Source organism: Syngnathus floridae, chromosome 1 (genome assembly GCF_059516105.1).
Source record: "Syngnathus floridae isolate MCC-2025c chromosome 1, RoL_Sflo_1.0, whole genome shotgun sequence".
NCBI classification, from domain to species: domain Eukaryota; kingdom Metazoa; phylum Chordata; class Actinopteri; order Syngnathiformes; family Syngnathidae; genus Syngnathus; species Syngnathus floridae.
Window position 1 is genome coordinate 6,427,481 of NC_142413.1, and position 14,112 is coordinate 6,441,592.

General features: G+C 42.7%; 2 protein-coding genes across 5 annotated transcripts in view; one reads left to right on the top strand and one right to left on the bottom strand.

Annotated features, from left to right (window-relative positions):
* Nucleotides 1–13,553, top strand: part of glra1 (glycine receptor, alpha 1) — a 69,834-nt gene extending 56,281 nt beyond the window's left edge. For all 4 annotated transcript variants that reach the window (XM_088382791.1, XM_088382706.1, XM_088382870.1 and 1 more), the window contains 5 exons: nucleotides 1,217–1,299; nucleotides 1,805–1,942; nucleotides 6,167–6,381; nucleotides 8,118–8,264; nucleotides 9,713–13,553. In XM_088382791.1, coding sequence (XP_088238917.1) covers nucleotides 1,217–1,299; nucleotides 1,805–1,942; nucleotides 6,167–6,381; nucleotides 8,118–8,264; nucleotides 9,713–10,024 — 895 coding nt within the window. In that variant the 3' untranslated portion in view covers nucleotides 10,025–13,553. The remainder of the gene's footprint in view (nucleotides 1–1,216; nucleotides 1,300–1,804; nucleotides 1,943–6,166; nucleotides 6,382–8,117; nucleotides 8,265–9,712) is intronic.
* Nucleotides 2,349–3,198, bottom strand: LOC148403749 (uncharacterized). The gene is made up of 2 exons (XM_088394832.1): nucleotides 2,979–3,198; nucleotides 2,349–2,902 (listed from the first exon to the last, which is right to left on the bottom strand). Exons 1-2 carry the CDS (start codon nucleotides 3,196–3,198, stop codon nucleotides 2,349–2,351), a joined length of 774 nt encoding a protein of 257 aa, XP_088250958.1.
* Nucleotides 13,554–14,112: the final 559 nt, after the last annotated feature.

The window sequence follows — 14,112 nt, forward strand, 5'->3', positions numbered from 1 at the left end:
TGGATGGATGGATGGATGGATGGATGGATGGATAAAGGAAATGGCTTGTTAAAAATTAGCCAACTTTAATTTAGAAAATTGTGTTTTTTGTCTTTTGTCCGGAAGTGTGGGAATGTTAATAAACTCTTAGGGAAGACTTTTCAGACACTTTGATGCACTTTGAGGCCATACTTGATGGCTTCCCGTTTACGGCGTGGACGAGACCTTGACGCCGTTCCTGCAGAACATGTATTAATGCGTCAGAGCGTGACTAGCCGCTTTTCTTTTCATGGCTTCTCGCCGACGTCCAATTCAAGGCTGCTGGAGTTATAGCCGCCTCCGTCCCACCTCCTCCTCCTTCTCTCGCTCCATTTTATCGCGTTGCCTCTCCTCGCCTCGCTGGTAATCTACAGAGCTTTTTAGTATTCCGCTGGCGTGCGGCGTCCATCATGGTGTCCACCGGCAGGAGGAGAAGAAGGAGCTACAGTACGAGAGTCCTTCAAATGACAAGCGGCATAATCGAGCTCTGTTTACAAGTGGGATTAAACCGCGCTTGGCTTCTTCTTTGCCTTCGTAAACTGAGGGAGGGTCCAAGAGCCGGTCCCTAAAATGTTATCATTTTGAATGTGCATGCTGACTGTTGCCATTCCAAAAGTTACTTTTTGTGAAGGTTTTATGGCTCAAATTGCAATTTAAAAAAAAATCGAAACTTGTTTTTCTAGGAAAAAAAAAAAAAAAAAGAATTTGATCGCATGGCATTTAGTCGTATGTTTGGCCGTAGTATTGCAATGGCGTTAAGATTTTGATGGTTTGGGGAGAAAAAAAAAATCTTCCTTTTTTTTTTTAGATGCTTTCAGTATTGTTTTGTGAGCGGATGATGTGAATCATCTACTAAGACATCCAAAATGTTGTCCTCGTGCTGCTTCAGTTGTCGAGCTTTGAGCAGCAAGGGCGTTTTACGACGCTCACTTTTCATGAGCCTGATTTTATTGCCTCTTGCCATGGAAAAACCGCATTACAGGCGCAGCTGAAGCGCAGCATCACCACTCCGCCCTTTCACTCACGTTGGAACTTGGAGCTTCTCAAGTGGGAGGCGGGCATGCTAACCACAAGCGCGCTGAGCTGTCCCTTATTTACACAACTTATTATTGTCCTTTATTTGAGCAGCTACCACTTACTCAGCTGATTGAGTTCAACCGAATCTTCTCAGTGGCAACTGTTTGTGTCTGTGTCGCAGAATAACACTGGTGCTGGCCTGTCCAATGGATCTGAAAAACTTTCCGATGGATGTGCAAACGTGCATCATGCAGCTGGAAAGCTGTGAGTACACACACACACACATAGTTTGTGCATATTTGTTGCATAAACACACAGTTCCCACCTACACAATTAAAATGTACGTGCGCACGCGCACACACAGTAGTGGAAATTATTTATACACACACGCGCGCGCATATTTAACGTGTACACGGGTGGACAGAGTGACGCACGTGGTATACAGTAAATGAGTGTGCGCAGACGTGAGGTGACTAGGAAGCAGGAGCGGCGCAGCAGGCCAGCGGACGCGCTCTCGGCCCGACGCCAACATCGCAGAGACGTTGTGATGTCACTCAGTAACCATAGCGACCTCATCCTTTGTCCCGCTTCCTTCCCGTTACCTTTGCATCTTCGCATTTCAGTAACAAAGAGAAAAGAGCAGAGGTTATCAAACTTAACACGCAAACACAGACAAGTGATGCTATCGACGCTACACAAAGAAGCTACGAGTCACCGAAAGTGATCAATCCTCACAAATGATGCTAAGCTAATGTGCGTTTCATTTCAGTTGGCTATACGATGAACGACCTGATCTTCGAGTGGGACGAGAAAGGCGCCGTGCAGGTGGCGGACGGCCTGACGCTGCCTCAGTTTATCCTCAAGGAGGAAAAAGACCTCAGATACTGCACCAAACACTACAACACTGGTGAGTCAGCAAAACACAATTCAGCAACTCCGCCACTACAAAACACTCCAGTGGGTAAAAATCTACCTCGGCCATTACTTGGCAACAATCTACCATTTTCATTCATTTTTGCCATTGATGGAAAGCAATTTACCTTTCAATACAGTCACTACTGCCTCTACTGGTCAACATTCTCCCTTCTCCACAGTTACTACCATCATAATAATCATAGTAATAATAAATTGTATTTATAACGCACTTTACATTCGGAGGAATCTCAAAGTGCTACATGGCAAGTAAAAACAAGAAAACAAAGCAAGGACAAGTATAAAACAACTGGACGACAACCAGGATATGAAAAGAGGAATTACGGAAATGCTAGAGTAAAGAGGTGAGTTTTAAGTCCGGTTTTGAAAGAGTCAGTGGATTAGGGTGCTCTTAGGTGGTCAGGGAGGGCGTTCCACAGTGTGGGGGCTGCATGGCAGAAAGCCCGGTCGCCCATGGTGCGCAACTTGGTTTTTGGGACGTGGAGAAGGTGTGAATTGGATGAGCGGAGGCTTCGGGTGGCAGGTTTTGAGGCAAGGAGTTCTTTGAGGTATGGGGGAGCATGTCCGAGGATACACTGGTGAGTGAGGAGGGCGATCTTATAATCAGTTCGGAATTTGATGGGGAGCCAGTGCAGAGAACGGAGGATGGGTGTGATGTGGTTGCTTTTCCGCACCCTCATCAGGATCCTAGCAGCGCTGGTTTGGATGTACTGAAACCTCTGGAGGCTCTTGCTAGGGATCCCGATGAGGAGTGCGTTACAATAGTCTAGCCTGGAGGAGACAAAGGCGTGGACAAGTTTCTCAGTATCCGTCAGGGTAAGTGTGGGGCGGAGTTTGGAAATATTCCTGAGGTGGAAGAAGGAGGTTTTGCAGATGTGTTTTATGTGTGACTCTAGGTTAAGTTGAGGGTCCAGTTTCACACCCAGGTTGGTGACTGGCTGAGAGGGGAATAGTGTGACCGGCGAATGAGATGCTTGTTATTGGGCAGGTATGGATCTGATGGGGAGTGCCAATTAACATGGCTTGGGTTTTGTCACTGTTGACTTGCAGGAACCTGAGATTCATCCACGCCTTTATCTCCTCCACACAGAGGGAGAGGATGGATGAGGGAGATGGAGGAGGCTGGGTTGTGGAGGGCGGGGGGTCGAGTTTGAGATATAGCTGGGTGTCGTCCGCATAACAATGATATGAGATGCCGAACTTCCTAATTATATTGCCGAGGGGGAGCATGTAGAGTGTGAAGAGTGTAGGACCGAGTACAGATCCCTGGGGGACACCGGAGGTGACGGTCATAACAAATAACGGGGCCACTCCTCGACAACAATCTACTTAGCGCAATCCCTTCTACCACTACAAGACAGCAAACTCAACAGTCACTACTACTACCACTATTGGACAACAAACTGCCTACAACAAAGTCCCTACTGCTTTGACTGGACTACACAACCACCAGTGCAGGGATTGTCCATGGTCCATGGTTCGCGGCCCTCTAGTGATTTGTGATGGTGTTGCAGGTGGTCCGTGAAATTCCATCCATCCATCCATTTTCTGAAACGCTTAGTCCCCACGGGGGTCACGGGCGTGCTGGAGCCTATCCCAGCCGTCATCGGGCAGTAGGCGGGGGACACCCTGAACTGGTTGCCAGCCAATCGCAGGGCACACAGAGACAGACAACCAATCGGACTCACACTCACACCTAGGGACAATTTGGAGTCTTCAATCGGCCTACCAAGCATGTTTTTGGAATGTGGGAGGAAACCGGAGTGCCCGGAGAAAACCCACACGGGCCCGGGGAGAACATGCAAACTCCACACGGGGAGGGCCGGAGGTGGAATCGAACCCACACCCTCCTAACTGTGAGGCGGACGTGCTACCCAGTGCGCCACCGAGCCGCCCCGTCCGCGAAATTGGAAATGGAAAATAATTCATATATTTGAAAATAAAATTGATTTATTATTTAAACTTAGTTCAGTTTCCAGCTAATTTTGTGGATGATATTACCATCCAAATGATCTCAAATGTTGCTGAGATTCCCAAAATAGACATACAGATGCAAATAAATAGCCTGTATAGGTCGACCCTCCTTTGGTGCAAAATAAAACAATATTCCACCAAAGCACGGGGCCCCGAGTTGCTTCTTGGTTATAAAGGTGGTCCCTTTATAACCAAGTTGAAAACCTCCAACACAGTCACTGATACCTCCACTGAACCAATATAAGCTTTGTAGTCAGCCTTCTCTTTTGTTCTTCCGTGTTCTTCCTCACTCCTCCTTGATTGTCATGCGCTCGTCGTCGAGGGGCTTGCTGCTCCATCTCGCGTTTGTGTCAGGAAGGAGGCGCATTGCCTTTTACTTCACTTCTCAGGTCCATCCATCTCTCTCAATATGTATGTGCGTGTGTTTTTTTTGTGTGTGTGTGTGTGTGTGTGTGTGTGTGTTTTGCTGGCTGGCTCCCAATAGGGAATAAAGCCCAAGTGAAGGTGCGTTGTTTTTTTGTTTTTTTTTTCTGTTTTTTTTTTTTCTTTGTGTATGGGCAGGGATTTATTAGCTGCGGTATGACTGCAAGGAAAGAGATTCCGCCCGGCAACACAAAGAGTGGGCGACAAAAAGCCTCTTGAAATACTAATTAACTCACCGCCTGCTGCATTGCACAACTCGCCTGCCCCGCACACCGCCGCCGCCGCAGAAGCAATAACAACCACAACAAGGAACGCAACAACAGGGAACGCCCCACTGGATCTCGCAATTCGTCTTCAGCACCTTTGGCCGCAACTTCCTTACAATATCTTGGCATCAAAAATCGCTCATGAAAAAAATATATTTACATATAGATTTTCACATTATTCAACACTGCTGACCACGAATGGACGACAGTCTACGTTAACCACTGTTACACTGGTGGACAACTGCTTTGAACGCAAGCGCTACGGAACAGCATTTTACTTTCAACACATTCACAAGTGAATTTATCTTTCCCGGACAACAGTGAACCATTAGAACAGGCAGCGATCTCATTCGACAAGAAACAAACTAAAATGGAAGACTAAAAATATGCTTTCAGCCACATAAAGCAAGAAGCACGCAAGAATAAAAAACAACTGAGGAAAATACAGAAAAGATTTCTGGTTAACAAATATTCGTAAATATCTTGAAAACTAGTTTGGATTTGTTGGTCTTTGAATATTTTGGTTAATTCCAATAGAATCAGGCCAACGTGGAAAAGCTCATCACGTTTCACACTTTATTCTTGCCTATATATATTAGATACCATGCCGTACTATATTGTTCTCCACTCCACTGGACTGTATTGATTAAAGCTCACACACACACACACACACACGCACGGATGAATCATTTCAGTCTTGTCCTGGGATGGAAAATATGGACGTAGCTTAAAAGCTCTCAAGTGTATCGCGCACATAAATCCAGCCGCAGCTCCCTCTTCCTCCTCCTCTTGCTCTTTGGTTGATATTTGAGGCATATGAAGGTTGTTGCGGATATTGATAGTGCTGATTAAATGGCTGGTTGGCCATCTTAACGTGGCACGTTGTTGTGTTTGTTGGCGCGCAAGCCAAGATTGGCAATTGGGAGGTGGCCATTTTGTGCCCTTTCCTTCAAGGGGAACTCACAGATAAAACATATTTTTCATCATTACCTAAGTAAAGTCCCAATGATCATCGTCACGCACACATCTGGGTGTGGTGAAATTTGTCTTCTGCATTTAACCCATCACTGGGATTTTTTGTGGACATTTCAGTCGACTACAAAAAGAATTGACAGGTAGCCAAAACGAAAATTGTTCTTCATGCGGCATGAACAATTTCCAGTGTGGCGTCAGCCGCCGTTTGTTGTTGCTGTTTGCTTCTTGCATTTTGATGTTGATGACAAACATGGCAGCTTTCTACACTGTTAACTGCTTCAGTCAGCACAGATGTCTCCTCAAATGCTCACTTTTTTGCCTCCTTCAACCTTGGTCTTTTCCACTCTTCATCTTCTTCCTTATCTGCTCCATGTCCGTTTATGTGTTCAGGTTCAGTGTTGGTAGATGACTCTGACACCAAAAGGAAATAAACCAAACCAATGTGAATAAATGGTCGTTTTTGGTGCAGTGAAGTAAAATTGACGCACCCGATGACGTCCCGTCAGTAGTTTTGGATTTTGTGTTCTTTTTCCTAATGTCGCTGCTTTGTCGTTGTTCAGGCAAGTTCACGTGCATCGAAGCCCGCTTCCACCTTGAGCGTCAGATGGGTTACTACCTGATCCAGATGTACATCCCGTCCCTGCTCATCGTCATCCTGTCCTGGGTGTCCTTCTGGATCAACATGGACGCCGCCCCCGCCCGGGTGGGCCTGGGTATCACTACCGTGCTCACTATGACCACGCAGAGCTCGGGTTCCAGAGCCTCCCTGCCCAAGGTCAGCCTCAAATTGAGTGGGTCATTGCTTCACCACAGTACAGCATCCGCATTTTGATGAACCAACTATCAAATATTCACGTATAGCAAAGTCAGACATCCACGATATTGCACTTTGTCTGAGACAGATGCATTTCGCAGGTTGGTGCCAGAAGTTGGCTTTGAGCCTCATGGTTTGAGTACAAAGTATATTTTGCGGGGCAGGGGTCCTCGATGATCACGCCGGCTTTCTGCAGCCGTCTGCCACCGGTGGCAGTGACTCAACTCGCTTCACAGCAAGCAGCAGTTTGGCAGATAGTGTACAAGTGTTCACAAGAAAGCTTTCGGGGTGTTGATTGACACTCCCAGCTCATGTTTACTCTCCAACTAACACTACATGACAACTTGTGTGTCGGGGAAAAAAACATACCATAGCTTTTTTGCCAGTGAGTGACTGAAACTACCTTCACACTGAAGCTCAATTTCTTCTTCAGTGGTCCAAGATTGGATTTCTTTTTTTTTTTTTTTACTCAATGAGTTAAGCAACGGATTGACCACAAACCGTGCAACACACATGGAGACAAACAATATAATTACTCACAATCATATCTTCTTCGTCCTCCGCAAAGACCGACTGTTGGGCTGTCTGTTATATACTACCCCCTGGTGGCCAAGACAGGCACACTCAAAGAAAACAATAGAAGCAGTGTGACAAAAAATAAAATGTAAAATTCTGTCTTTGTTATTACTGTATGTTTCTTTGCTGTTTTTCTCCCTCCTTAAAATACAATATTTTTGCTAAGAGACTATTACTGATTTGAGTGATTTTTTTCTTTTGGTAAACCATATAGTCAATTTTGTGATAGTCATTAAAGCTATGATAATATATATGTTAATATAGAATAGATTAGTGAATGCACAGCCAGTTTTCACATATCAGGAAAAAAAGCAGTTTGAAAAAAAAAGGCAACTAAATGTTTTTCCGTGAGGGATTTTCAGATTAAAGAAAGAAAACAGTCATAGCTTGCGTGACCCAGTATAGGATTGTATAATTATGTCCAGGGAAGCTGTAATCCCCAACACACATTCACTCACAGACGCGTGCGTATACACTCACACACATGGTTTTTCAACATTAGGTGCTTCATGCGCTCTAAAAATTGAACAAGTGAACCGTGATTCCGCTGCAGTTCAGCTGTCACAATAATGATCACACAGCACAGCTGAGCTTATGCGCACACACACAAATGCGCATGCACATACACACAAACACACACCTGAGTGTAGCTCTCACACAGACACACACTTTTGCACATCCAGTCGCTGCACGTCATGATGAAGGTGAGATTAGCAAAGGAAGTGCACAGCCAAAGATGTTAGCACTGTTAGCACAGTTAGCTTACTGTGAACACAAACATGACCACGCTTATCTGTAATATTCAGTAGAAATATAAGTGTATCATTTTATTCTTCTTTGTTGTTATTTGTAGTCATAATGAATCAACATTTTGAATGCACAAAATCTAGAGTTTGCCAGATGTTTTGAAAATGTGGTCCCTGAAATTTCTTTCGGTCGGTGAGAGATTTTGTAGACATGTCTAGCATCAGTTGACCCACAAAAAAAGTCTCTTAAGAGTACACACAGGCAGTTGATCATTTTATTTTGAACCCAAAAATGATGCTCTGAAAATGAACGTCAAGTTTCAAATGTTTCCACTTATGTTTTCCTTTGCTGTCGTTGGCCGTCTTTGCCGCCAGGTGTCGTACGTGAAGGCCATCGACATCTGGATGGCCGTGTGTCTGCTCTTCGTCTTTTCGGCGCTGCTGGAGTACGCTGCCGTCAACTTCATCGCTCGCCAGCACAAAGAACTCCTTCGCTTCCGCCGGCGGCGACGGCACATGAAGGTCACTTCCTCATTTTGTCAATTGACCCAAAAAAAAAAAACCTTGACAAAAAAAAAAATCTGCTTGGCAGTAGGAAAGGTCTCAAATTAGACCAATGTTAACGGCGCTAACAGCATGTTAAAGAAAAGCAACCAAAAACTGAGATTGAGAGGAACGTACGTTTTTGTCCAGCTGAAAGTCAAATGTGATGGTATTAGTTGTCATTTTGGCATACTCTGTGCTGATTAGCATTTCGAGCGAAGATGATTGGGCACCAATCAATAAGGAGACATCGCGACGTTGTCAGCTGCAATTAAGGGGCGGAGCCAATTAGCCTGGCAATAGCAGTGGCAGCGGCTGGTTAGCTTGCGTCACTATCGATCTCAGCGAACCTCGGTGGGGGCGAGCACGAAAACGTGAGAGACGACACTCGGCAACGCGTGACTCGATAGAAGGTTTGATTGATGAGCGCGCCCGCCGCAAAGCAGGCCAGCTCTTTAATTGGTTGTGAGGATGACGCTTAACTTCCAGGAACAAAAGAAAAAAAGGATCGAGCGAGCCAAAAAGACGTAGTTGCACTTCCTTGTCACTTTCGCTTGCTGTCCTTTTAATCACCTCCCTGTTTTCCTCTGTCTTTTCATTCCTTGTTCTTGAGTATACCTGCTGTTGTTTTCCTTTCTTTCCTCTATGCCCTGTTCTCTTCATCTTCCACTTCCTGTTCTTGTTCTGGTCTTGTTTTCCTTCCATTTGCTGTTCTCTCCAGTTGTTCTTCCTGTTGCTGTTTCTTGGAAGTTGCTCAGAATATCATCAAGCACCCTATGACTACTTTTTTGCCCTTTCCTCTTCTTCTCCTTCCTTGTCTTCCTCTTACTCCTCCTCTTTCTCATCTTCCTCATTTTGTCTCCAGTTTTTTTGTCTCCCATTGATCCTGGCAGCGAGACCGGCCAACATCTGTCATAGTTTAGCTCAAGGGCACACTGAGGTCATAGGTTGTATGTGTGCGCGTGTGTGTGCGTGTGTGCGCGTGTGTGCGCGTGTGTGTGTGTGTGTGTGTGTGTGCCCGCGCGCTAAAAAAGCATAATACATGGTGTTGCCTGAAGTCAAGGACAGAATTGGGACACGAAGGCTAAAAATGGAGTGTGCTACCTGATACACACACACACACACACACACAAGTGGAGCGTGTGTTTATGTGTACATGTTGTTTGTTGTGATTTAAACAAGAGTGATGGTTTGGGGGACACGAGCAGGGTGGGACGGCTGATTCACGAGATGCTTTTGTTGGTCGATTGATTATCATTCTCGCAAATGCGTTTTGTGGTGTGAGGACAGAAAGTTTACATTTTTTAGCCCTAATTCCAAAAGGTCAAGTTGGTAGTTTTGAGGATTGTTGGGATACGCAAAGACCTCCACTGCCCACGGTGGAGAACACACGTGTCTGTGTTTGGCAATTTGTGGTGTGCTTGCAGGAGGACGACGGCGGCGACGGTCGCTTCAGCTTCCCGAGTTCGGGTTACGGCGTGGGCCCGACATGCCTGCAGAAGGACGGCATGACGGCCATTAAGGGCAACAACAACAATGCCCCGGCGGCAGGGGCGGGGCACGCGGTGGGGGCGGCGCCCGAGAAGAGTATCGAGGAAATGAAAAAACTTTTCATCAGCCGCGCCAAACGCATCGACACAGTGTCGCGGGTGGCCTTCCCTCTCGTTTTCCTCATCTTCAACATCTTCTACTGGATCATCTACAAGATCATTCGCAGCGAAGACATACACAAACAATAAACGCAAAATCGCAAGCACCGCGCTCCCCCTCCAGCGTCCTCTTCCTCTTTGTCTCCTTCATTCTATCATCTTCCCTACTCTTTATCATAATCTTCCTCCTCTCTCTCATCCTCATCTTTTGCTCCTTTTCATTGTTCCTCATCTTATACTTCTCATCTCCATTTCCTCTTCCTCCTACCACCTCTATCAACACCTCCACACCTTTCTCTTCTCCATTTCATACTCTGTCTTATCCTCCTCTTCTTGCCCCGCTTCAGAATCTTACATGATACACAGTCCCTCTCTGCATTCTTCATCCTCCCTTTTCTCCTCTTCCTCCAGACAGGAAATGAATGGCTGCATGACAAGCGGAGTCAAAAAAAGAAAGAAAAATTTAGTGAGCTAAAGAGGCCACGCCCACCAAGCCATTTGGGCGGAGTCACCTGCATAATAGCGTCACAAACTCAAGCTCCGCCTCTTTGTTGGGACATGACCAGAATATTTATGAACTTTTTGATTTGATGTTAATGCTAGCGCGCTAATCTCTTCACCCCCAGCAGTGATGACAAAAAGTACATTAAGACGCGCACAGGAACCTGTGCTTATTAATCTTTTGTTTTGAAACACTGAACAGATTTGTTTTTTTTATATTTTATCACTGCTAAAATTTTGATTATTCCTTTTTTCTTTTTGTATTTTTAATATAGATTATATTTTTTCTTTTATCTTATTCTTGTTTTTAGCCTTTTTTTTTTCATCAGCTTATATATATATATGTGTGTGTATGTATATATATATATATATATATATATATATATATATATATATATATATATATATATATATATATATAAAAGGAGGTTTTTATTTTTGTATGTATAAAATTATTCTCATTATTTTGTTTTATTATAACTTTATTTTTCTAGTACAAGGCTTGTTTTTTTAGTTTTGTGGGAGACAGGAGGGTGGATGTGCCAAACTGACTGGTGTGATTTGTGCTTCCTGAACTTGATCCTCACTCGGCTTCTCTATGCAAAGCGCTCCGTATGCAAATGATGTCGCCATCGCCTGCCAATCATCCACCGATTATCTGTCATGTGACACCAAGCGAGTACTCGAATAATTTTATTTTGACAGAGAAGAATTTCTACAACAGAAGTCGCCGACAAAACGTCACACTTTCACTTCTTGCCTTTTTTTTTCTTCTGGCAGATGTGTGTCCATCATAGTCCAAACCAGCAGCAACTTGTGCAAAAATGTTGTCAACTCAAAGATTTACAATAATTGTGTGAGATTTTTGTGGAAAGAATGGAAAAAAAGCAAAGACATTTGAAACTAGCAGCATAAATGCTAATGCTCAATTGGCTAACAAACTGGGTTTTTCCCTGGGCCTCTGTGCTAGCCTCATCAGCATTAGCTATTTTCAGCATATAGACCATTCTTTGGTTTTTGTGTTGTTCATAATTCAGGCTTACGCTGATTGATATTATCTATCAGCATCTTATCTTTTAACTTCTGTTCAAACATTTCTTGGTCCACCTGGTACTGACAAATTAATGTCAGGTAGTTTGGGCAAATCCCTGATTTTTCATCCAATTTGTTGGTGAAAGAGTAAAAAACGTTTAACAACTATGAAACACATGCTAGTGCTTGTTGACTAATAGCTAGCTTAGCTTCGTCATCAGCTGCTTTTTGTAACATACAATTGACAAACTGATTTTTACAACAACTAGCTCCTAGGCTTTTTGTGCCATTCAAACGCCATTGTTGACTCACGAGAAAGTTAGCATCCTGTAGCAGCAAACACCACACCAGGTGTAAATGTTTATTTATTTATTTTTTCTATGGTACACAGCCCTCTAGTGCTTCCGACAAGGCAAACTTTTACGTCTTTGCAATTTGAAAATAATATTGAAAATTTAGGTTGGTTGAGTTGTTTGTTTTGTTTTAATTTTCAGCATCACTATTCCTGCTGCTTGTTTTCATGCTAACAAACCATGCTACCTTGCTATCCTTTTTGATGAGGTTGAATTTACGTTTTTATTATGTCAGTTAGTGCCATAGCTACTGCTGCTAACTAGCTAGCTGGGGAAACTAGCTAGCTGGCTAGTTATTTGAGGGCATGCAAAGGAAAACAAACAAAATAAGGACCTATGAACGGGGTGGGAAAACTTTTCGTGAGGGCAAAGAAAATAAATAAGATAATGAATTCTCTTCTTTATTGATATATAAAATATTAGAAATATTACCTATTACAGTCGTTTTGTTTTAATTGATTATATAAATGTACATGTATTATATAAAATATACATGAATTGATAAATGTATTAAGTGGTTATCTTATAAATGAGCTTTTACTTTTTTGCATTTATATAATTTTTTGTATTTTATCTAAAACAAACTGACAAATTAGTGCGACGTCTGAGTAAAACATTTATTTTGATAATTTATGTAGATATTTGTTTTGATTTTTTGATTTATTTATTTCAAGATTACTAAATATATATACTATATATATTTGGTTTATGGTTTTGTTAGGAATAAGATATAAAATAAAAAATATTAACCAGCTTAATAAAATATGCATTTGGATTATTTTTCTTTCCGTATTTATGTAAAATTATTTATTTTTATAGTTTAAATATTAATATTCATAATATTAAATTTGCATCAATTAAATTATGTAATGAAATGGGTAAATTAAAAATATGCGAGGAATACATTTTAATATAACCCATTTGAGGGGAAAAAAACAAACATGAAATATTTTAAGATGGTTATTGATGTAAAGGGTCATGTTGTTTTGCTCACCCCGACCTCTGACCTGTAAACAGTTTTGTGCTTACAAAGGAGCTCTGCTTCAAAGCCTGCTGGCGTGAGGTCACGTTCTCACGTCACAGTTATAAAGAGTATTATGCTTGAGGGGGGGGGCTTCTATTTTTGGGGGGTTGTCTTTTCAAGTCGCATGTTTGATTTGTTGCATTTGACGGATGGCTGAGACGATTGATTCTGGATTCTTGCTGATTCTTTTTGCACACGTCGGAATGGCCTTACTCTTCTCTTTTCCTTTCTTTGACTTTTCAAGCTTTTCCAGCTTCTGCGGTGGCACGTTTTTGTGCGACCTGTTTGCTTTTGCCAGCCAGCGCCACCGTGCTCCGTCCGAGCAGAACAAGGTAATCCTTGTTCCACATGAAGTAAAAAAAAATAAAAATAAATAGAAGTGGCGCAAATTACTTTGATTTTGCAAAATCTGACCAAGAATATTTTGCATGAATATGAAGATGACGAGATATTGGCGGATGGTTTGCTTTTTTTTGCTTGCACACAACAAAAAACTGTGAAGCAATTTGAAAAAAAAGAATGTAGCGTTTCTGCTGTATCTGTATATATATATATATATATACATATATTCTATTTATTGAAATATGTCCTACTAATTATTCTATTAACGACCTTTTATCAACATCATTTTGAACAATGTCGGCGACTGCTCGCTCAAAGATGTGTCATGTTCAAAAAAGAAGATTAAAAAACTGCAAATAAAACTTGACACTGACGTCTGATTTCTTTATATTTGATGGTAATCTTTTATGATAAAACATGGTGACGGTGATACATTATATGTCAGGAATACAATATCGAAATCTTTCACGGCTATGGTATTGTTCCCAAAAAAAGATGATTGAAATCCATATTATTTTCAATTGAGCGGACCATCTGCAATACTGCCACGGAACGCTAGAGGGCCGCGGACCACCGGTTGACATTGCTTGTCTGAGTTGAAAGAGTGACAAACTTGATCGTTGGCACAAGTCAGTGTGTAGTTACTTGGCATGAGTTGTGGCCAATAGTAGCTTTTACATGTTTGCGCTCTTTGGGCCAATATAGCGGCTGAAATGCATATGAGCGGAGTTGCACCGATATCAACAAAGTGGAAAGAGCATTGTGGAAAAGGCCTCGTGGACATAATGACTTGCTTGGGAAAATGCCTGTGATTGCCTGGAGAAGCCTTTTTGATCCAAAACACATCAGGTAAGACACGTTAGATTTTTTTGTTTGTTTGTTTGTTGCTTAGTTCATGATAAATTCACTGAACAGTTTAGTAAACC